Below are 23,998 nucleotides of genomic sequence, written 5' to 3' on the forward strand. Positions count from 1 at the left end.
TCCCAGGTGCCTAAGGATATGGAGGCCTGATGGCAATCATTGACTCATCAATGAAAAAAGCCCTATGCTAATACTCCAAACTCTCTGTGCTGTTTATGGTTGAGAGGTTGTCACACAAGCTAGTCTGTCAGCAGAGAGGTTTGACCTGAGACATCCTTGTCACACCCAGGGCAGGGAATTAGCAGTAATTATTGGCATGACAAATGAAAAAACCCTTCACCAATATAATTCCTAACCAACCCACTAATACTATACTAATGATCTTCTAACTTCTCAAAAGAGTCTGTATTTAGAAAGTTTTAAAACATCCCATGCCTCTCACAGTCGGGAAGCTGTAAACCATCACATGCGGCCGGACGAGCCTGATCAGGCAGGCCAGAGAACATTCAGAGTTCCTAAGTTGACACACTCTTCTCAGGCCCAGGAATTTTATTAACTGGAGCTGCAAGTTAACTCCTGGGGGAGAGCTCCCCATAAAGTACTCTGGTTTTGGGGGTAGATGCTCGGGAACAGGGGGTTTCCTGAGGCTTGATCACGCCTTTGCGTATGCCAAGCTTCCTTCCTCATGACCTTTGCCGTGGGCGGAGTTCCTCACACTGGCCCCCAACATCTCCCCCTTTTTTTGTTTAGAATAATGAGGTACAGCTCAGTTGAGAGTTTCTGAATGCTTTTCCGGAGAATCCTGACAATACAAGGAAGAATGATTATAAGAAGCAAAATTAGAGCACCAGCAGCAACATAACTGAAGACATTAGACAGAATGTTTTCTCCAGAAATAAAGTTGGAGAAGGCGTGGAAAAAGTCATTAGCTGCCCCCGCAGCGGTAAAATCCAGTCGAGAGTGTTCCAAGGTCTGTATTTGATTGTGAAGTTTCCCTAAGTCCAGGCCAATATCAGAGCTGTTCCAAACACCTGAAATATGATTTTTAATTTTTTCCACTCATAATCTGTCTCGTTTACTTTCAAAGATGTCACGCATACCCACCGGTAATCAGCGTGGCACGACAGGGCCACCTTCACTTTAAGAGCTTGCAACTCAGTCCCAGTATGCGTTATTGCCTCTTCTAAGGCGTCTGCCCTCATCTCTAGCTTTCTGTCTATAATTTCCTGATATTGCTGCCACAGTAATAGTAACAGTAACAGTAGTAGTTGTTGTTATTAAAGCTGAATTCCCTAAAATTAATAAGCCCACAAACCGTCTTGATCGCCTTAAATCGTAACAAGATGAGAGCATACATTGTCTACAAGACACTACATTAGGTCCACCTGTGTAATTCATATGACCATTAAGTTTCCCAGAATCGTTAACAAAGAGAAAAACATAAGGAGAGGGTAGACAAGCTAAAACAGAATAAGTGGAATCATTTTTTCTGGTCAGAGTACGTGCTGCAGCAGCTGTCAGTCCCGCCGGGATCTTGATGCTTCTCCTGCCTCTCGCGGCGCCCTGGGTCAGGTCAGCCAGGCCGGCCCCGCCCACGGCTCCTGGCGCGTGGCGGTTCAGTGCGGCGGGGGCGGCAGGGGCAGAGCAGCGCCCTTCAAAGCAACGGGGGATCAATCTATCCGGGATCCAAATTGGCGAATCTGCGCCCTGTGGAGAAATACAAGCACATCCTCTCCCACAAGTTAGCAGTATAGCTGGCCCTTTCCACTCTCCTGTAAGGAGATATTTTCGCTTAACCAGAGGCTTTGCATTTTGTATTACAAAGAGAGCATGTTGTAAAATCTGATGGGGAGAGCTATACTTAAACTCCCCTTCTCTTAGTTTTTGAATTAACAAAGCATGATGTAAAAGTTGACCACAATAATTTCCTATAGCACTCTGCCAATCTTCATCAAACATTAGAAGAGCATCACGTTGTTCCTTATTATATGGACTTACAATCTCTGCTGGCTCTTTACCGAACAGTTTAATCCTCCGTTTCCTCCCTTTTAATATCAGCGTTGCTATCAAGCCTGGCTAAGAAGCCCCTACCTTTTTAGCTTGGGCGGGAAAGTGGATCCATTCTAAGGGACCATTCTGCCAGAGAAGTAGGTGCTGTCGGGGTTGCTCGGCAAAGGAATTGCCAGTTTACTGTTAAGTCTGTTCCTTTTACATAACTATCCGATAAAGCTGCTTCTACTTTGCCTAGGGCTTCCCAAGCCTCAGCAGTCAGTTGTCTTTTAGAAGCAGGGTTAGAATCTCCACGTAGGATGTTAAGAAGAGGCTTTAGTTCAGCAGTGGTTAATTTTAAATAAGGTCTAATCCAGTTAATATCGCCTAAAAGTTTTTGATAATCATTTAAAGTGATCTTTTCTCAATTGCAGTGGGGCATGAGTCACTGTTTTTGAGTTTATGACTCTTGCTAAGTACGTTATGGGCGGATTGATTTGAATTTTCTCTGGCAATTTTTAGACCTCTATCTGTCAATGGGTCAAATCTTGGAGGACAGTTTGCAAATGAGCTCTATTAGGATGAGCTATTAAAATAACATCTATGTAGTGAATCATATATACCTGTTCATATTTAATCCTAGTATCTTCTAGGGCAGCATTAACAAATTTCTGGCATAGGGTGGGGCTATAAATATATATATTTAAAGCATCGCTAATATATAGCTTGCTTTTATTAAATAGGGGGAAAATCAACATATTTTCCAAAGAGGCAGATGTCCCAGTAACTAATGTAACACCAGTTTGTTGGACAAGGCATTTAGACTAAGCAAGCAATTAAACTCTTCAAGTAGGGACAGAGCATCAACAAGCTTCAGATCCCAGAATCGTTACAAGCCAACAAGTTAGCCATTGTTTTGCTTAACAATTTTAACTTTAATGTAAATATATATGATTTAGAATATTAGCGTTTGAACTACATAATGACTTTATCACTATAATGAAAACCAGGATTTCTGAAACCTCCAAGTAATCTTTTAAAGTTTTCCAATATGGACATAAACTAACCCCTATTCTTATCTACATATTGAATTTGAAATAACTGCCACAATACATCAACATTTTCACAGGAAGAACTTAAAATGTGCAACATCTGTGTGACAATAATGTTATAATTATATACAGAGAATATTTAAAATTTTCCTTGAGCAACTTAAGTTTTAAAGATTAAAAAAACTTAAGTGCCTATGTTAATAAAATATTAAAATATTATGAGCTTTTTGATAAACTTGACACTGATTTTGTAATTACATAAAGAATGTGCAAGATAAGACCTACAGACTAAGTGATTCATATTGAAATTAACTGTTAAACTGAATATACTTATTGATAGCATTAGTTTTCTAGATCAAACTTTCAGCACAAACAGGCTTTAATATAACTTAAAAACACTTCCAATTAAACTTTAACATTGAGGCAGCAAATGTCAGATCTATGTTTGCCTAGCCATTTAGGTGTCACATAAATAAGTCTATGAATCCCAATTTATGCTTTTGTCTAAGTCACCCTTGTAGATAATGTGTTAATAAGTGGAAAATAAGTGAAATCAACAAAAAGTGACTATTTCTCATTTGAAAAAATGAGTTATCAACACCTTGTCTTAAAGTTCTGAAGCAGCATATTCAGTTCTTAAGGCAAAAAAGGCCAAACTTACTATTATAAATTATAAAATCTGGTAATTTTTCTTTTGCACGAAAAGTCACAGCACAAATTCTTATGCTTTAGTAGATAATATATTAGTGTATATCTCAATATACATTTGCTAATATTCTCCATCAGTATGAAGTTGGGCGGGGCTATTTTTTATCTCCTGGGGCAAAACCTTCCACTGAAACTGTAGGTAAGACTGTTTAAGATTTTCTGATGGCAGGCTAAAGGCAAATCGCTTTTTATCCTTAGGATTTAAAGGAATGGTGAAAAAGCATTCTTGTAAATCAATTACAATTATATGATATCCCTCTGGAATGGCTATTGGAGAAGGGAGCCCAGGTTGTAATGGGATCGGCAGCAAAAACAATAGCCTTCATTATCAATTTGGATACCCCAATCCAGCACGTAGCTGTCGAGTTGGGCAAATTGGCTCAATTATTTCTGTCTGTTGTTTACCCAATCCTTTTGATGGATCATAGCCCATCTGCAGCATTTGAGAGGCCACTTTATCATCAGGGCTAAACAGTAACACTCCCATCTGAGACACCACGTCCCTCCCCAACAGGGTAAAGGGGAGTGAAGGAACTACGTACGGTTGAAAAGTTCCACAGGTATCCTCAAACCGCCAATCTAATATTTTTGCACTTTTAGCTATTGTGGGGGCTTGAGGGCAAATGAAACAAAATTTGACTTCTGAAATCTATCAGGGCAACTTGTCAATCATCACTGTTTTGTAAAAGATTTACAGTTGATCCTTATTGAATGGTATTACTATATTTGTTACTTCTTTTTTAAAAATTTCCACACTTTCTTTCTTTCTTTCTTTTTTTTTTGTGCCACCAAGCTGGGATAAGATAAAACTATTTTTTGGGGGGTCACTGGTAGATGGAACCAGTGGGCCTTCTTGTCACAAGCATCCTGTAGGTGTATGCTTGTGGCAAGAATAATTTAATCTCATCTTTTGGTAATATTAATCCTAATTAACCAATCATTTAAAGCCTCATCTACTTTAACATAAGCTGAATCTGTCTCACTAGGCAACTTTCCCTTAGAACTGGGATTAGGATCCCTTTATAAACAATCAAACAAAGGCTTTAAATCTGCAGTAGTCAGTTTTAAATGTGGGCACATCCAATTAATATCACCTAATAATTTTTGGAAATCATTTAAAGTTAGTAGGCACTAACGAAATTCTCCGAAAAGAAAGCGAGCTACGCCCTAGCACAAGTCTTACAATGTCCTCAGGCAGGGGGCCAGCCACTCCCGTTGGAATCGGCATGTCAGGGGTTAATACTGTTGCCGTGATGGAACTGAGGTCTAGGCCTGATCTACCTGGGGTTAATTGGCATGGCTTGTTGTCTCTGTTTTAGCAGGACATTGCCAGCAAAAATGTTCTATTTGACCAGATCATTTAAAGCCTCATCTACTTTAACAAAAGCCGAATCTGTCTCACTAGTCAACTTTCCCTTTACGATCTATTTAGTCTTAAGACAGTGATAAAGTTACATTTTTGCATAGCAAGGACACAGTGATTTATAACAAAGTACAGTGATCTATAACAAAAGAGAAAATTCATTAACTCAAAAAGTCTAGTATTGCTAACATCAAAAAACTACTATATTTCCTTTTCTATATTCCAAATACATTGATTAATATATTCCCAGGTGCCTAAGGATATGGAGACCTGATGGCAATAAATTGACTCATCAATGAAAAAAGCCCTGTGCTAATACTCCAAACTCTCTGTGCTGTTTATGGTTGAGAGGTTGTCACACAAGCTAGTCTGTCAGCAGAGAGGTTTGACCTGAGACATCCTTGTCACACCCAGGGCAGGGAATTAGCAGTAATTATTGGCACGACAAATGAAAAAAACCCTTCACCAATATAATTCCTAACCAACCCACTAATACTATACTAATGATCTTCTAACTTCTCAAAAGAGTCTGTATTTAGAAAGTTTTAAAACAGCCCGTGCCTCTCACAGTCGGGAGGCTGTAAACCATCACATGCGGCCGGACGAGCCTGATCAGGCAGGCCAGAAAACATTCAGAGTTCCTAAGTTGACACACTCTTCTCAGGCCCAGGAATTTTATTAACTGGAGCTGCAAGTTAACTCCTTCTCTGAGAGAAATGGTTATGGGGGAGAGCTCCCCATAAAGTACTCTGGTTTTGGGGGTAGATGCTTGGGAACAGGGGGTTTCCTGAGGCTTGATCATGCCTTTGCGTATGCCAAGCTTCCTTCCTCATGACCTTTGCCATGGGCGGAGTTCCTCACGCTGGCTCCCAACATGTGAGAGTTGGACTGTGAAGAAAGCTGAGTGCCAAAGAATTGATGCTTCTGAACTGTGGTGTTGGAGAAGACTCTTGAGAGTCCCTTGGACTGCAAGCAAATCCAACCAGCCCAACCTAAAGGAGATAAGTCCTGAAAATACATTGGAGGGACTGATGTTGAAGCTGAAACTCCAATAGTTTGGCCACCTGATACAAAGAACTGACTCATTAGAAAAGACCCTGATGCTGGGAAAGATTGAAGGTGGGAGGAGAAGGGGATGACAGAAGATGAGATGGTTGGATGGCATCACTGACTCAATGGACATGAGCTTGGGTAAACTCCGAGAGTTGGTGATGGACAGAGAGGCCTGGCGTGCTGCCGTCCATGGGGTTGCAAAGAGTCGGATATGACTGAGCAACTGAACTGAACTGAATAATGCAATTATTACAAGTATAATTATTTCAATAACTATGGCACGTTTATATAGCAGTGGAGGTGTCTTTAGTTTAAAGCTCCTGCAGTAATTCCTTCTGTGGAAAGAACCAGAGGCTGGTAGTAAAGAATATGGCGCTTCTTTAAATTGACATCCATATGATATTATTTCTGATACGTTTGACTCGAGCTCTGTCACTTGGAAGGTAAATGCATCTCATTTGAGTTTGACCAGCTGGTGTTTAGAAAGAAAAGACACAACAGTATAAGAAAGCTTGCCTAGAATGTAAGTGGAAAGCGTACCCCAGGGCATGAGCAGAAACTCAAATCACCACTGGGTAACAGTCCATCGTGACTGTTTCTTCCCCAGCAATGCAAGGATCATCTGATGTTATAAAACGTATTAATGCAATTTACAACCTCAGTAGGTTAAAGAAAAACAATTTGGTTATCTCAAAGCAGAAAACATGTTGGTCAGAGTTTAACAGCAATTCTTGGTTAAAAGCAAGCCAAAACAAAACCTTTTATTTAAATAGAAACAGAAGGGGCTTTCTTTAACCTAATGGAGTGTATAAAACCACAATTTCCAGCAAAAATCATTCTTAAAAGTGCTGCCATCCTTAACTTTGTTCCTTTTTTTCCCCTGATTTTTTTCTCTGTTGCTGGTTTTGAATAATTTGCTGTTCGTGTCCTGGTGTAGTTTTCTTTAGCTTCCCAGGTGGCTCAGTGCTAAAGATTCTGCCTACCAACGTAGGAGATGAAAGAGATGTGGGTTCGATCCCTGGTTTGGGAAGATCCCCTGGAGAAGGGCATGGCAACCCTCTCCAGTATTCTTGCCTGGAGAATTCCATGGACAGAGGAGCCTGGTGGGCTACAGTCCTCAGGGTTGCACAGAGTCGGACACCGCTGAGCACGCACGCACACACAAAGAATAAACCCAAAGGACAGGGTGTGCGGTCAAGGTTGCCGAGGTGTATTGTATGCACAAGGTTGGTGAACACGTGGGAATTCAAGGAGAGTGATACACCTGGCACGGACGTTTCTCAACCCTTCCCGTTCCTTGCCCTACACAGCTCTCCCACCTGGCTCTTCCTTAGGTATAATCTTTATAAATCGCCAGTGATCGAATGAGTAAAATGTTCCTCAGAGCTCCGTGAGCTGCTCTAGCAGATTAATCAAACCCGAGGCGGGGGTCACTGGAACCTTCATCTTCAGCCTGGAGTGGAGTGGTCAGAGTGCCGGTAACAGCTCCAATTGGCATCTGCAGTGGGGCTTGGGGGCAGCCTTGGAGGATGAGGCCCTTCACCTGTGGGGTCTGGAGTATGGGCTATCTTGGTGACCGGTCCATGGCACGGGGAAGAGGTGTGTCCTGGCGTTGGGTGGAGCGTTCCGTACGAGCCAGTCAGACCCTGCCGGTTGGTTGCACAGTGCAGATCGTCACTGACAGTTCGGTTTTACCCTGTCCCCTCGGTCACTTGCTCGAAGGGGCTGGGGTGTTCAGCCCCAGCTCGAATCGTAGGTCTGTTCTCTCTCCTCTCAGCTCATCAGCTTTGCTTCTCATGCTTGGAAGCTCTGATGTTGGGTGTGTACACATCTGGGGAGAAGCAGGGAGAGATGAGTGCTTCCCCGGTGGCTCAGACAGTAAACACTCTGCCTGCAACGTGGGAGACCCAGGTTCGACCCCTGGGCTGGGAAGATCCCCTGGAGAAGGGAATGGCGACCCACTCCAGCATTCTTGACTGGAGAACCCCATGGACAGAGGAGCCTGGAGAGGTGGCAAAGAGTCGGACGTGACTGAGTGACTAGCACTTACGCTACTTTGAGAAATACCAGGGGGAGACGGGTTCACACCATCTCGTCCGGATTGAAAGTCTGGCCACCCGTGGTCTTTTGGGAAAGTTTCCTATTAAACTCTGCCAGAGTTGGCTCTGCTTGCTTTCAATTGACGATGTTCTTCTTGTTTTTTTAAATTAATTTTCAGTTGATTTACACTGTCGTGTTAGTTTCTGCTGTACAGCAGAGTGAATCAGTTATACACAGGCGTGTCTCCACTCTTTAAGATTCTTTTCCCGTCCAGGCAGCTGCATTGAGGAGAGTCCCCTGTGCTGCACAGCAGGTCCTTATTAGCTGTCTATTTCGTATATAGTAGTGTGATACGGCAGTCCCAGTTTCCCAGTTCCTCCCTCCCCTCTCCCCCGGCAACTATGTTTGTTTTTTTACATCCGTGACTCTATTTCTATCTTGTAAATAAGTTCATCTGTACTGTATTTTTTCAGATTCCACAGTTGAGCGATATCATATACTTGTCGTCTGCTGACTTCAGTTAGTATGATCATCTCTAGGTCTATACACGTCACCGTGCTACTGCTGCTAAGTCGCTTCAGTCGTGTCCGACTCCGTGCGACCCCATAGACGGCAGCCCACCAGGCTCCCCCATCCCTGGGATTCTCTAGGCAAGAACACTGGAGTGGGTTGCCATTGCCTTCTCCAATGCATGAAAGTGAAAAGAGAAAGTGAAGTCACTGAGTTGTGTCCAACTCTCAGCAACCCCATGGACTGTAGCCTACCAGGCTCCTCCATCCAGGGGATTTTCCAGGCAAGAGTACTGGAGTGGGGTGCCATTGCCATGTTGCTGTAAACGGCATTAATTTGTTATTTTTTATGGCTGCATAATATCCCAAGTGGGATATTATGTACGTACCACATTTTCTTCTTTAGACAAAGCCTTTTATTTTGTACTGGGGCACAGCCGATTAACAACACTGTTATGGTCTCAGGTGAATAGAGAAGGGCGTCAGCCATACATATACAAGTATCCACTCTCCCCCAAACTCCCCTCCCATCCGGGCTGCCACATAACACGGAGTGGAGTTCCTGGCGCTGTGCAGCAGGTCCTTGCTGGTTATCCATTTTAAACATGGCAGTGTGCACACCACAGCTTCTTCATCCATTCGACGGTCGGGGGTCGCTTGGACTACTGTGTTGCTGGCAGGAGATACCCACGGGGGAGCTGTCACACCGTCTCGGGCTGGCCCGGACGTCTGGGGAGATGGAGGCCCCGGTGGGTGGAGGTGATGGTGGAGGAGGTGATGGTGGAGAAGGCGGGGTCGCAGGACGGGGGTGGCGGGGCAGCCATGCTGGCCGCTGGTGGTCATGGAGCACTTTCTGCGTGGACGCTGCTCCGGGAGCAGGATGGCTGATTTCTCCCTCCGTCCTCACTCAGGACCCACGGGGTCGCCCCTTCTGCGCACCCCATTTTACAGGTAGGGGACAGACGAGGGGCAGTGATGGCGGGACATCAAGCAGGCTGGCCTGCAGCCCCCAGCAGCATCTGGCCAGGGTGGCCGCTGCCCTGGGCGGTCAGAGAAAGGCGCTTCCTTCCTTCTCACCGCCCGGGGCCGGGTCTTGGCCTGCCCCCTCTTTTCCTGCCTGGGAGCTTTCCTTCTGGAGGGGTTTGGTGTCCACTGAGAGCCGGGGTGTGGAGCCGAATGGCCTGCGGCCTGGTCCAGCCCTGAGCGGGCGTCAGAGCTGGGGGTTACATAGCTGGACAGTCCGCCCAACCCCGTCCTCTTGCCTCTTGCAGAGAGAAAGAAGCATCCTCAGTACCGTGCAGGGGCTTAGGAAGCCGAAACGGCGGAACGTTTCTTGCTCCCGTTTCTCTCTTGTGGGGCGTGGATCAGCCCGGCCGTGGCTCCCGTGGGGAGGGGGCCCTGAGCTCCAAGAGGGCGGGGACAGCGGCTCTGCCTCTGTGATGCTGCCCTGTGGATGCGCCCACAGAGCAGGCCGCGGCCCCTTCCTGCCCTGGAGCTCAGACACCCCCACCTCTGGGGAGGGCAGGAGGGGCCAAGAAATCTATTTTGTTAAGAAACATAAATGAAAATGTATGATTTCCAGGGTGAACAGCCCTTCGAGCAAATAAGGTTTCTGCAGCCCTGCGATAGTAGAGGTGGGTGAATAGTCAAGGAAAATTGCATCTGACAGCCCCCGGGACACCCTCTGAGCTGTCCCCGCCTCCCCCGCACCGCCTGTCATCCAGGAAAGACTCAGAAGGGAGAGCACAGGTTTACGCCTTTATTGCTGAAGGAGAAGCACCCCGAGCAGGAGGCCCTAGGAGGGGCCTGGAGGGGCCTAGGTCCCAGGAGGGGTGACCGCAGTCCCGGTCCCTCCTTGGCCCCCTGATGGGGGAGGCGGGGGTGACGTCGTCTGTCCCCAGAGGAGCCAAGGCTCCCGGGCCCTGAAATGGACATGGGGCTCCCCTGTGATTCCTGGGGCACCTGGCAGACCCTTGCCAGCCTCTCCGTGGCTGGGGGTTCAGGATGGCTCCTCCTCGGGAGAAGGACCCCCCGAGCCTCCCCCTTAGGTGCCCACTTCCTGGGCCACCACCTTGGCCCTTAGCTCTGCCCAGAAGGAGCTGGAGGAGGTCAGTGCGTGAGTGAGGCCAGGTCACAGGTCACAGGTCACCCCACAAGAGTGGGCACGCGGCCAGCCAGCTCTGCAGTTGGCCAGGAGGGACCTCAGCTTCTAGCCATTCCCATGGGGGGTCCCAGGCCTAATTGGGGATCCCAGGCCCCACCAACAGCCCCTACCCCATGTGTGTGCCCAGGACGTGAGACAGGGCGGGCAGCTTACCCCAGAGGCGCCGGCAGGGGCTCACCTAGACATGGCATTGCCCTGTGGGGGAGGGAGAGTCATGGGGGGGTCAGGATGGGACTGGACGCCCCGGGACAGAGGGAGCTGGGGAGGGGGCCCCCACGGGGGGCTGCACCCCACCCCCTCCTCCCGGGAGGCCTGGGGAGGGAAGAGGGGCTGCCGAGCTCACCTGCCCCCCGGCGCAGGTCCAGGACCATCTGCACGTCCTCCGGCAGCGACGCCAGGGCCCCGGTGAATTTCTCCATGGCCTCGTCATCCACCTCTGGGGTCCTGGCTGTGGGGCAGGGTGTCAGGCCCTGAGTCAGCCCCAGCCCTGAGAGCCCAGAGACCCCGAGGGCTCCACCCAGGTGCGAGCCCAGGAAGGAGGCACCAATGTGCTGAGACTCGAGGAGCTTGGTCCTGCCCCGCCTCCCAGGGTGGTCTCCAAGCCTTGGGCTCCTGCCCGACCCCCTCAGCCCCATTCCTCTCCGCTTCCTCCCTGGGGCTGTGCAAGGGTGTCTGCACGGTCACGGGAGGAAAGGCCCCCCCGCCCCACTAGCCTGGTTCTCCCTCCACCCCGAGCGGGTTGACTTAGGACCAGGAGCCGTGATTGCCTGGTGCCCACGGCCCCCTTGGGAGCAAAGGCAGCATCACCGCTATATTTGCTTTGGTCAGAAGGTCGCCCTTTAAAGCTGCTTTCATCTCTGAAAGTGTTCTGAAGTCATTAAAAATCTCCTCCTAGAAGACTGCTGGATTAATATTAGCCAGTTCTGCCCACTGGGCAGCGAGGCCCCTCCTCCTGGGGAGAGACCACTAAGCCTTCTGCCTCAGCCCACTCGCCTGTCCCAGACTTTGTCCCAAGCACTCCGTCCCCTACGTGTCACCTACATCTGAGCACCAGTGTCTGGTGCCAAGGCTGGGACCTTGGCTCAAGTGTCCCCTGGGGGCCGGCGAGGTGGACCCCTCCCCTTCCTGCCGCCAGGGGCCATGAAGGTTGGGGATCTCGAGTGCCCCTTATTCACAGCTCCACCAAGGGTCCCATCTCAGTGAGGCGCAGCTCCTCCGGACACGCTCTACAGGGTCCCCACGTACCCAGACACTGGCACATCACGCTGCCCTCGTCGGTGGGCGTGGGGCCCTCCATGCAGAAGGTTATGTAGCTGCTGTAGTCTGTGTCCAGCACAGAAATCTTCCTTTCCCCGTGGTCTGGAAAAGGGGCCAGACGGAGCCTGAAATCTCTTCTGATTCCCTCCACCACAACTGTCAGGGGGCCCAGAGCATCGCCTGGGAGCACCGTTTCCCACGGCAGCCACTGGGCAGGCAGTACCCTCTCCAGACACCGAGTGGACGCCCTCTCTACCGGGTGTGGAAAGCCCACCACTGTCTGCACTAGTCTGATGGACCCCCAGCCGGGACACTTCCGACAGCATCATCCGGCTGAGACCAGCCCCTCCTGCACCCGGGCCGAGACTGGAGACAGCTCTGACATGTTGACGCTACGGCAAAGCCGCTCTGTGCCCACCGCCTGCTCGGGCAGACTCTGCTTCCCGTGTCCTGCACATGGCGTCCATTCAGTCAGTTATTCGTCCACACCCCCAGGCACTAAATCCCAGGTGGGCCCCGTCCCTGGGGGTAGGTGCCCAGGTCCATGAGCAATCAACAAATAATTCAGGGTGGAACTTGAGTCTGGGGTGATACATGGGCTGCAAAGAGTGGAGACAGAGGGAGAGTATTTCAAGAGGAAGGGTGGCGATGGCTCTGTCTTTCAGAGGTGGGGGGCCTGGGGGAGCGTGGGGAGACCCTGCCTCCTTGGGGTCCTCATCCCGGCTTGGTTGGGAGCAGGACAATGACGAGTCCAGACACCTTCCCCGGCAGACCCGAGGTCCTGCAGGCGAGGAGCAGGGGGTCCCCACCACACCCACTGCCTTTCAGAAAGAGGATGGGGGGCCTTCCCTGGTGGCTCAGTAGCAAAGAATCCACCTGCCAATGCAGGAGACATGGGTTCGATCCCTGGTCCATGGAGATCCCACAGGCTGCAGAGCAACGAAGCCCGGTGCTGTAACTATTAAGCGGCGCTCTAGAGCCGAAGAGCTACAACTACCGAGCCTCTGGGCTGCTGAAGAGCCTAAGCTATTCCGTCTTGTAAAAGAACTCTGCTTTGTAAAGGTTCCGGGCAAGCAGACTTAGACTTTGGATATCGCCTAAACTTGCCCCACTGTGCGCGAGCCAATCAGCCCTTAGGTTAAACCTCCTGACTTTAAGTTCAAGAACCTTGAAAGTAACGATTTACCTTTGTGATTTACCTTGGAAGTAATGAGTTACATTTGTGATTTACCTTGGAAGTAATGAGTTACATTTGTGATTTACCTTGGAAGTAATGATTTACTGTGGAAATAAGAAAACCAATCAGAACCCAACACCTAACCCTTCCACAGAAGGTAACCAATTAGACGTCTCCCAACCCGGAAACTCCCGTTTTTTGAATTTTTCGCGCGAGAATACCCTATATAAGCAATGTAACCCAGAGTTTGGGCTCCTCTCCTTAGCTGCTGCGTTGGTAACGGTGGGAGCCCCAGCTCGAGCTTGGTAATAAAAACTCTCTTGCTTTTGCATCGGATATCGGCTCCCTGGTGGTCATTGGGAGATTCTGCGATGGGCACAACACTGCAACGATGGAAGCCGCGTGCCCTAGCGCCCGTGCTCTGCAGCGAGAGAAGCCTCCGCACCGCATCTGGAGAGCAGCCCCGGCCACGAGGAAGACCTGGCGCGTCCCAAAACAAATAAATACATGAAATGAAATATATATGAAAAAGAGGACGTGACAAACAGCAGAGGCGAGAGGCCCTGCGGATCGGAGAGAGGGCAGCTGGGCCCTGGCAGGGGGGCTGGATCTGGGGGCCCAGGGGTGTGTCCCAGGGAGGCTGCCAGGGCTGGGGTTGGGGGGGTGAGGCCTGGAATGTTCCAGAAGCAGGTTCCAGATCAGAGAGGCAAACGCACAGTGCGGCCACCCACCGGTCTGGTTTGTTTTGGAGATTTTTAAGGAGGGCAGGCCAGTTAGTGAACAGGGAGGTGGCCACGTGTCTGCCCACCGAACCCACCCCGCAGTGCACAGGACGCCTGCCCCCTGGCTTCCACCTTTGCCAAGCAGGCAGTGCCGAAGGAGAAGGTGCCTCCTTTGCAGGAGGGCGTGGGGGCCTCAGGCCTTGTCACCCCAAGAATGACCTCAATGGGGGTCAGGAGGCAGGGCCTGGCATGCAGCTCTAGGCCACAGACTCGAGCCGACTCCTGCTGCCAGGACGATGAGCACCTCAGAGCATCGGGCGGGGCTCTGTGTGGACCAGGGCTACCCAGAGGGCACGCGGGGCCCGGGCTGGGGGCACTCACAGTCGACTGTGAAGACAGCAGGGTCCTTGGTCTTCTGGGCCGTGAGGGTCTTCTCCACACACTTGTTTTCCCTGAAAAGCCAGGCGGTTGCGGGGGAAGGGGTCATTCGTGAACCCTGTAGAGGGGCAGGACCTGGGCTCCAGGACGTGTCCACAGGGCAGGCGGGCGCCTGGACTGGCCCTCCATGGACCCCAGCAGGCGACCCAGGAGATGGACAGCGGGGCAGGCAGAGCTGACCAGAACCCAGCAGGCCAGCGGCTGGGGGCCAAGAGCACAGGGCAGCTCAACACTAACCCCATCCGTGTGGGGCCTGGACACAGTGCTTTCAGGATGCTGGGCTCTCGAGGGCTCAGAATTCCTCAAGTCTCTGCCCCACCTCTCTGGGGCAGACAGGACTCCTGGCAGCAGCTGCCCAGGCCCTGATGCCCAGCATCCTGCTCACGGGCCTCTCCCCACACCAACCCCAGGGCCACTCCGTGTGATGGCCTTTTTGCCCCACGGCCCTGGGCCAGGCTCCTAGGGGACGGGGACCTCTGAGCCCTGTTCCCCATCCCTGGGGCCCTGGTCTCACCAACACCCCACCCCCGGTGGGGTCCACAGCCCTGGGGATGGGGAGTTCCACGCTGAGCGGGGGGACACCCACTGTTTCTGCAGCAGGATCTCCAGGTCGCCCTCGGGGGTGGGCTTCAGCTCCTCCACGTACACTCTCGGGGGGGCTGCTCTCGGGGGGCCACTCTCGGGGGCCGCTCTCAGCGTCCAGGAGGAGCACGTTGCTGGCCACCATGGCCACCGGGTGCCACGTCCCCGCCACCTGGGGAGGGACCTTGAGCTGCACTCCGGGGGCGGGCAGGGGGCCCCAGCCCCACAGTGGGCCCTCTGTCCCACCCCAGCAGGGCCTGGCTGTCTCCTATACGGCCAGGGTTCTCAGGAAGTGTGATACACGCGGGTTCTGGGTGCACCTGGGGACCACCTGCTGTGCGCAGACACGTGGGTGGGAGGCGGGAGGTTCTTGAATATTTGGAACAACCCCTGTCTCTGCCTGCCCCCCTGGCCCCTCATTGTCCTAAGTCAGCCCCCATTCAGGGTGTGGACTCTCTGAGGACGAGTCCACCTTGGGACGGAGGGGGAAATGGGAGAGTCTGGGGACCAGGTAGTTGGAGACAAGTCCCTCCGAAGTCTGCGGGACCAGGTGGCACCCCCAGGACCAGCCTCCTCTGGTCCCACGTTAGATTTCTGTGGTCCAGGCTTTCCTGCCCCCTCTCAGCCCTGGACTCCAGCCCCTGGTGCCCACCCTCCACCCCAGACCCCATACGTTTCTAGTGTCCAGGTCCTCCACCGTCTGGGGGATGTGGGCATCCTGGACGCCGCAGGCGAGGGCCAGGCCCAGGGCGAGCAGGAGACACTTCATGGCTGCAGCCGGGGTCACACTTCTGAGCTCAGGAGAGACGGGAAGTCCGAAGCAGCGGGCTTGGGGGCTTATACAGGAGGAGGGCCAGCCGGCCAGCCCGGGCCGGGCCCCCCACCCCCGCCTCGCGGTGCCCCGAATCACCTATGACTCATCCTTGGGGCCACAAGGGTGCTATCTTCCAGGACAGCACAAGGCCCTCCCTCTGGACTGTGTCACTGCCTTCCATCCGAGACCAAGCAGGAAGGCCCCCCATGTCCTGGGCCTCGACGGCTCCTGACAAGCCCTAATCGGGAAGGGTCTGGGCTTTGAGTCCAGGCTGGCTGCCAGCATCGGAAACACTTCCTGGGTCAGGTTCTTGGACTGTGACGGGCAAATGAGAGACAGCACCGAGGACAGGGTGTCCTGGAGGGCGGGTCCGTGGGTCAGCCAGCAACCAGAGAGCCCGTGCCCGCCAGGACCCAGGGACATGGCCCAGGAGTGGCCATCTGCACGCACAAAGGGCTCGCATTTCCGCACTCCTCACGGGTCCCCTGCGTGAGCTGTCCCCGTGGGTGTGTGCCTGGTTCGCACAGCTGCCTGAGTGTGTAAGCCCGGCCCATGCGTGCTCCCTGAGCGGGTGGCCCAAATGACCCCCACATACACCACCTTGCTCCCAGTCATCATCCGTGGGAAAGGCCAACATCCCAGTCGAGGTTCAAGCGGTCCAGGGACACATTCCAGGGGGCAGTGCCAGCTCCCGTGGTCAGAACACACAGGGTGCCCAGATGGCTCTGGCCCAGCCCCCACACTGGAACCTTGCCCCCTTCCAGTGCCACCCTCTCAGGCCGGCTCTAAGTGACCCCAGCGCGGGCAGCCGCCTCCTCCACCCCCACCCTCCGCCCATCCAGGACCCAGGCCTGCTTCCTCCTCTTCTGCAATGGCGGCACCTTGCAAGGTCTCGAGCCCCCACTTTGAGCAGGGCCTGCTTCAGGAAGCACTGGAGCGGGGGCCCACTGCCCCTAAATGAGAGCACGTCCCAGAAATGAGAAGCAGAGACTGAGGCAGGCGAGGCTGCCAGAAGATTTATGCAGGGGGGCAGGCCTGGGGGATGCGTGGGGGCAGCAGAAGTGACTGGAGGGGGCTGGCACCCCAGGGGATGCAGACAGGCTGGGCTCCCTGAGCACAGAGTGGGGCGTGGGGTCGACCAGCTGAAGTGAAAGGGAGGGGATTGAGGACCCAGGAGTCCAAGTCCCCAGGTGGAGCTCGCTCCAGGCCCTGGGAGCCTGGCGGGCAGTGAGCACCTCGCTGAGGCTGAAAGCTGCCCCCTTGAACCCCTACATCTGGGCTCCTGGAGCTATGCAGGGAGGGGCCTTTGGGACCTCAGTCCAAACGCAAGAGACGGGGGCGTGAGGGTGGAAGCAGACCAGGGGCCTCCGCCCTACAGGTGCCTCCAGGAGCCGAGAGGGACCGGGCCCAGATTCTCCGCCAGAGCCTCTGAAGGTCCTGCACGGCCCACACGTGGTCATCAGACTCCCAGCCCCCAGACTAAGAGGCGGAGTGTGCTGTCTGAGGCACTGGTCTAAGGCAGTCTGCTCCTGCAGCCCTGGGAGATTCCTGGTGGCGGGTTAAAACAACACATACATTCTTACTGTCTGGATGGATGAACAGATGAGTGGGTGTATGGACAGAGGGACTGATGGAGGGATGGATGGACAGACAGATGGACAGATGAAGAAATGAGTGAATGGAGAATTGCTGGGTGGATGGATGGATGGATAGAAGGACTGACCGATGGATAGATAGTTGGATGAATGGATGAGTGGATGTGTGAGTGGATGGATGGATAGATAGATAGATAGATAGATAGGCTGACGGAAGGATGGATGGACAGGCAGATGGAGAGATGGAGAGATGAGTGAATGGAGGATGGGTGGTTGCATGGCTGTGTAGATGGATGGGTTCGTGGATGGATGAGTCTGTAGATGGATGGATGGGTCTGTAGAGGGATGGATGGAGGGAGGGTGGGAGGGACAGTGAGTGGGTGACTGGATGGGAGGTAGGTGGATGGATAGATGTATGGGCGCGTGGATGGCTTGCTTAACTCATATCGGATGGGCCATTTGGCTTCTCTTTCTCATGATCCCTCTGACTTTCAAGGTGCTTTCAAGTCTAATGTCACTTTTGCCTCCCACACAGGCAGCAAGAATCAGACACACAGTACCAAAGACCTGGCCTAGACACACCGTTGTTAGTGACCAAGGTTGGCCTTGAGCCAGGTCAGCCAGAAGCTGGCTCAGGGACACGGCATCACTTCCTCCTTCCAGGGACCCCCAAGGCCTGGCGCAGGGCCATCCTCCTGAGCCCAGGGTGGGCCCCAGGCCTGCCAGATTCTGCAGACCCCCAGGCCATTTCTCACAATGGGTCCTTGTGTCTCTCTGGCTCAATTTTTGGCTCCATCTGGAACTTCCCAAAACCCTGAGTGAAGGCAGAGTGGTAGCTGAGTGTCCTAGTCAACCGAGGGAGGTAGGAAAGAAAGAGCCCCAGCTCCCCGGGCTGCGGGCGGTGGTTACAGCTTTGAGGTGGTGCCAATATATATTCACACACAGTCAAAAAGTGGGACTCCTGTCGTCCCCCAGCACCCCTACCCCACCAGGTGGACTCGATACACATGACGAGCCCAGCAAAGGGACACTTTCTGCCCTTGCAACTCATGTTTTAGGGTGATCAACGTCGGAGCCTCCTCCTTCACGAGTCAGAATAAGAAGATGAAGAGTGCAGTGCAACTCTTGAGTTAAAGAGAAAGTGGAAGAATATAAGAAAATCCAAAGGGCTTACTCCTTGGAAGAAAAGTTATGACCAACCTAGATAGCATATTCAAAAGCAGAGACATTACTTTGCTGACTAAGGTCCGTCTAGTCAAGGCTTTGGTTTTTCTCGTGGTTATGTATGGATGTGAGAGTTGGACTGTGAAGAAAGCTGAGCGCCGAAGAATTGATGCTTTTGAACTGTGGTGTTGAAGAAGACTCTTGAGAGTCCCTTGGACTGCAAGGAGATCCAACCAATCTGTTCTGAAGGAGATCAGCCCTGGGATTTCTTTGGAAGGACTGATGCTAAAGCTGAAATTCCAGTACTTTGGCCACCTCATGCAAAGAGTTGACTCATTGGAAAAGACTCTGATGCTGGGAGGGATTGGGGGCAGGAGGAGAAGGGGACGACCGAGGATGAGATGGCTGGATGGTGTCACTGACTCGATGGACGTGAGTCTGAGTGAACTCCGGGAGGTGGTGATGGACAGGGGGCCTGGCGTGCTGCGATTCATGGGGTCGCAAAGAGTCGGACACGACTGAGAGACTGAACTGAACTGAAAGGAGAGCACAGCCCCTCAGAACCACAGGGACCCCTTTGAAGCAGTGCTCCCAGGAGAACTTGTCCTAAAAATAACCTTAATAGACAAGAAGAATGAAAAGAAATTAATTAGCCATACTGCTGAAAAATTAGGGGGTAAACACAAAATAAACACAAGAGAGGAAGGAAGGAGAGGCAAATATAAAAGCAGGAACTCCTGAATTAGAAAACCGAAGGCTGAGACTTCCCTGGGGTCCAGTGGCTAAGACCCCCCCTGCCAGTGCAGGGGACACGGCTTCCACCCCTGGTTGGGGAGCTTCCACAGATCAAGGGGCAACTAAGCCCGGGGGCCACAACTACTGACCCCCACGAGCCGAGAGCCCACGCACCGCAACGAAGAGCAGCCCCCACACCCCACAACTAGAGAGAGCCGGCGTGCAGCAACAGAGACCCGTCAGAGCCAGAACTAAACAAGCAAACCGGACGGAAGCGCGCTATATCTGACCGAGTGGTAATTCTTCATGACTATCCATGGAATAGATATGCCTTTAGGTAGCAATCTTAAAAAGGAGAAAAACACATAAAATAATAAATGCTATTGTGAAAGTAACCACAAAAGGAGAAGAAACCTAAAAACCACTAGAAAGAAAAGGTTTGCTTAACTCCATGGGGAGAAATGAAAACGTCCACGAAGCAGGTAATTTTCTAGAAAAATGCAAATTACTCAACCTGACAGTGAAAAACCTACGTTAATGGACTAATTTTCTAGAAAATCTAGAAAAAAAAGTTATTAAAGAGTTATTCCCCCCAAAAAAAACACACCAGTTCTGGACAGTTTTACAGGGAAAATTTAGCACAACTTTAAGGACCAGTTAGTTAGAAATGCTAGAGAATTAGGGGAACTTTTCATCATTTTTATGAAGGTAAGACTTTCAAACCCTAACAAGAAATTTACAGATGTCTTTTTTTTAGGATCTAAAAATACTAAAATATTGTCAAAGAGAACAAAGCCACACTTTTAAAGGATGATACACAGAGAGTCATTCTAGGATGGTAAGAATTTTCATATTTGTAAATCTATTGATAAAAATCATAGCAATATGAGTAGATTATGAGAAAAATTATAAAATCATTTATATTGATACTATCAAGATGGATCATTTCAAAATTATTTTTAATAGTAAATTTTTATATTTATTTTAATTAGAGGATAATTACTTTACAATATTGTGATGGCTTTTGCCATACATGAGCAAGAATTAGCCACAGGTATACATGTGTCCCCCCCCAAATTTAATGTGTGGATGCTCATTCGCTCAGTTATGTCCACCTCTTTGTGGCCCCAAGGACTGTAGCCCATCAGGATCCCCTTTCCATGGGATTCTCCAGGCAAGAATACTGGAGTGGGTTGCCATTTCCTACTCCTGGGGATCTTCTCGATCAGGGATTGAGCCCACATCTCTTGTACCTCTTTGCTCTGGCAGGCAGCTTCTTTACCACTGGGCCACTTGGAAAACCCTATAATAAATTTAATAATTATTACGAAAACTCAAAATGAAAAATATTTACACTCCTGAGAACTCAACAAAAAAACATAGCAAAGGAAAGATATAATTGTGGATAAAGCATTCCAAAAAGATTTCAGTTCTCCCTGTGTCAAGCTGTAAGTGCAGTTACATCAAACTATCAACCATATTTCTTACCAGACCATTTGATTCTAAAGTATATTTGAAGATATGAATAAGGGTAACTAGTAACATTCTGATAAAAGAGGACTAGTTAGGATGAACAGATGTTAAAGTTAGCTAGTACAGTGTGACATGTGTGCGTGCTAAGACGGTTCAGTCCTGTCCAGCTCTCTGCGACTCTGTGGCTTGCTGCCTTCTGTATTCTATTGTAGTTTCACATTTTATTTTATTATTTTATTTTTGCTGCACAACGTGTGGGATCTTAGTTCCCCGACCAGTGAATAAATCCACATCCCCTGCATTGGAAACATGGAGTCTTAACCCTGGACCACCAGGGAAGTCCCTGAAAGTGAAAGTGTCCGTTGCTCGGTCGTGTCCGACTCTTTGCGACCCCGTGGACTGTAGCCCGCCAGGCTCCTCTGTCCATGGGATTCTCCAGGCAAGAATCCTGGAGTGGGTTGCCATTTCCTCCTCCAGGGGATCTTCCCGACCCAGGGATTGAACCCACGTCTCCTGCGTTGCAGGCGGATTCCCTGGAAATCGCCCCATATCCCTTTAGAGAACTGAAGGAAAGAGCTTGTAACAGACCTCATCACACACACGGAAATCGTCGCTGCTCTTGACCTTCAATATTGGAGGCAGCTTCTGGGTCTGACAGTAGCCCGGGGACTAGCTGGGGGTTGGATGCTAGGGACAACTCTGAAGGAGCCGGACCTGTGGTCCCCCCGCCATCTCCTCCACCTGCCTTTTGTCTGTAGAAAACTCCAGCCAGGAACGTTTCATCAGGACAAAATAATACAAGTTCAGTCGTTAAGCAAAGTCAAGGGCCTTTGGTTCCTCTTCAAGGGCTGGAGATGATATTCTGAGCCATATCCTGGGAGCTGTCTTGTAGATGCCGAGACCTCCGCCAGGTGCAAGCAGTTAACTACTGATGACCAGACTGCAGCCGTGGCATAAGCTGCCCCAATTCCAAGGACCGGCCTCAAGGAAGTGGGAACCAATTGACCCCAGAATTGAAGATTAATTATTCTTAAGCAAGATGACGCTGGTCAGATCACCGCATGACCAATTTCAAGACGACTGTCAGAGCTGACTGCTATTTCTGCATGTAGCCCCCTCCTTCCGTCTATAAAAGCTCTAGCCCTCTGGTCGTCAGTGGGGGGTGGAGTCAGCTTTTGGACACGAGTCTGCCCTCCCCTGCCCTGATCCCCACTCCCCCTGGTTGCCAGCCTCCAAAGTAATGCAAGTATTGCTTTCCACCACTTGGCCTCTTTACTGGCTCTGAAGCGGTGAGCAGTGAGACCCCACTTCTGGTAACAGCTAGGCATTTAGGGTTTTGTGCAGATGCACAGAATGTCTTGACCGTAAAAGCAGGAGGCGGGGTGGGCGGAACACAGACGTTGGGTCAGCTGCTGACCCAGGCAGAGCCCACCGTTGGATCTCAGTGAGCAAATGAGGCATGTGAAAGGACCAGTTGTGTGTAAGTCACACAGAACTCTCCTCCGTGCTATGCATACACTAAATGTTAGGGCTACAGCTTCCTTCACCGTGCTCTCCCATCAGGCTCGGAGGGAGGCAGACCTTCTCCCAGGGCCTAGGAGAGTGTGAAGCGCTGCCTCTGCTCCCCATCCCCGGAGCTGCTTGCTCCCTAAAGGGTCAGGGACTCCCAGAATGCCACCTTCTGGATGCTGGGGGAGGTGCTGGGGTGAGGAGCTGGGTGGGGTGCTGGGGTGGGGTGCTGGGTGGGGTGCTGGGGTGCTGGTGGGGTGCTGGGGTGAGGAGCTGGGGTGGGGTCCTGGGGGATGCTGGGGGGTGCTGGGGTGGGGTGCTGGGGGTGCTGAGGGTGCTGGGTGGGGTGCTGGGGGTGCTGGGGTGGGGTGCTGGGGGGTGCTGGGGGCTGCTGGGGGCTACTGGGGTGGGGTGCTGGGGGTGCTGGGTGGGGTGCTGGGGGTGCTGGGGGCTACTGGGGTGGGGTGCTGGTGGGCTGCTGGGGTGGGTGCTGGGGTGAGGTGCTGGGGGTGCTGGGGAGTGCTGAGGGGTGCTGGGGTGGGGTGCTGGGGGGGTGCTGGGTGGGGTGCTGTGTGGGGTGCTGGGGGGTGCTGGGTGGGGTGCTGGGGTGGGTGCTGGGGGTGCTGGGGGGGTGCTGGGTGGGGTGCTGGGGTAGGACCTCTGTCTGTCTTGATGAGGGACTTGTCTCCTTTTCTTCTAGTTGCTCTCTCCTGTTTGGGGCCCTTGTTGCTGTTGTTGACGACCCTGTGACCACAGCACTCCCGGCTTCCCTGTCCTCCACCATCTCCCAGAGCTTGCTCAAACTCATGTCCATTGAGTCAATGACGCCATCCAACCATCTCATCCTCTGTCACTCTCTTCTCATCCTGCACTCAATCTTTCCAGCATCAGGGTCTTTTCAAAAGAGTCGTCTCTTTGCATCAGGTTATATTTGCCTTGAAAATCATCCATCTGGGGCTTTAAGCACATTAGGTTACCATCAAACAGCATCATCAGTCCCTTACGATTCTTTTAAATAACTTCCCCTCGATCTGTGGCCACTGGTAGTTCCTGGGAATGTTTGACTTGTGTGTCTTGCAAGTGTTTCTGGCAGGTGAGCTGGACCCTCCACGCCTCAGCCCACCCCCACACCTGGGGCGCAGGCTCCTGGGTTTGCTGAGCTTCTCTTTTTTGTTGTTTGTTGTTTTCATCTCTATTGAAAGGTGACAGCCGTGCTGCTGGGTGTACCCTGCAGGTGACTGGATCCTTCATCCCACAGCCACCAGGGGGCAGCACCGGAGGCAGCAGCAAAGGCTCAGAGACCAGGTCCTGCAGCCCCCGCTGAAGGTGAGAGGCCAGGTGGGCAGGAGGCCAGGTGGGCAGGAGGCCAGGTGGGCAGGAGGCCAGGTGGGCAGGAGGCCAGGTGGGCAGGGCAGAGGCAGATGCTACAGATGGCACGCGAGGAGCTGGGGCTGGACTCTGGGCTCTGAACAGCGGAGCAGCACGCTGAGCACTCGGGGTCGGGGCGGAAAGAGCTGAAGGAAGGCGGGAGAGGGGGTTTGCGTGTGGGAAGGAGGAGCTGAGAGGGTAGAGACCGAGGACGCAGGCCCCGGGGAGGGACTGGACTCGGAAGAGGGTCGGGATGGCCCACAGTGAGTCTAAGTGTGAGAAACAAGACCGTTTGCAGGGGAAAGGCCACCAGCAATTTCTCTTGCATCCTTTTGTTTCTGTTTGAAGACAGTTGTCCACAAGCAGACAAGAGGCTCTGACCCTGGACATTTAGTCTCCACTTTTT

At 51.8% G+C, this 23,998-nt stretch overlaps 1 protein-coding gene across 1 annotated transcript; it reads right to left on the reverse strand.

The window, feature by feature from the left end:
- Positions 1–10,638: 10,638 nt before the first annotated feature.
- LOC138084183 (beta-lactoglobulin-2-like) lies at positions 10,639–15,703 on the reverse strand. Its single transcript, XM_068978375.1, has 7 exons — positions 15,608–15,703; positions 15,043–15,106; positions 14,939–15,011; positions 14,296–14,366; positions 12,004–12,117; positions 11,102–11,206; positions 10,639–10,679 (listed from the first exon to the last, which is right to left on the reverse strand). The coding sequence occupies exons 1-7, from the start codon at positions 15,701–15,703 to the stop codon at positions 10,639–10,641; spliced, it is 564 nt and encodes a 187-aa protein (XP_068834476.1).
- Positions 15,704–23,998: the final 8,295 nt, after the last annotated feature.

The sequence above is a fragment of the Capricornis sumatraensis genome, chromosome 1 (genome assembly GCF_032405125.1).
Source record: "Capricornis sumatraensis isolate serow.1 chromosome 1, serow.2, whole genome shotgun sequence".
Lineage (NCBI taxonomy): Eukaryota > Metazoa > Chordata > Mammalia > Artiodactyla > Bovidae > Capricornis > Capricornis sumatraensis.

Coding starts and splice junctions, on each gene's coding strand:
- LOC138084183 (XM_068978375.1), bottom strand. CDS start 15,703: ATGAAGTGTCTCCTGCTCGCCCTGGGCCTGGCCCTCGCCTGCGGCGTC. Junction 15,012..15,042: donor GCTCCTCCTGGACGCTGAGA/GCGGCCCCCGAG, acceptor CCCCGAGAGCAG/CCCCCCCGAGAGTGTACGTG. Junction 10,680..11,101: donor GGACCTGCGCCGGGGGGCAG/GTGAGCTCGGCA, acceptor CCTTCTGGGCAG/AGCTAAGGGCCAAGGTGGTG.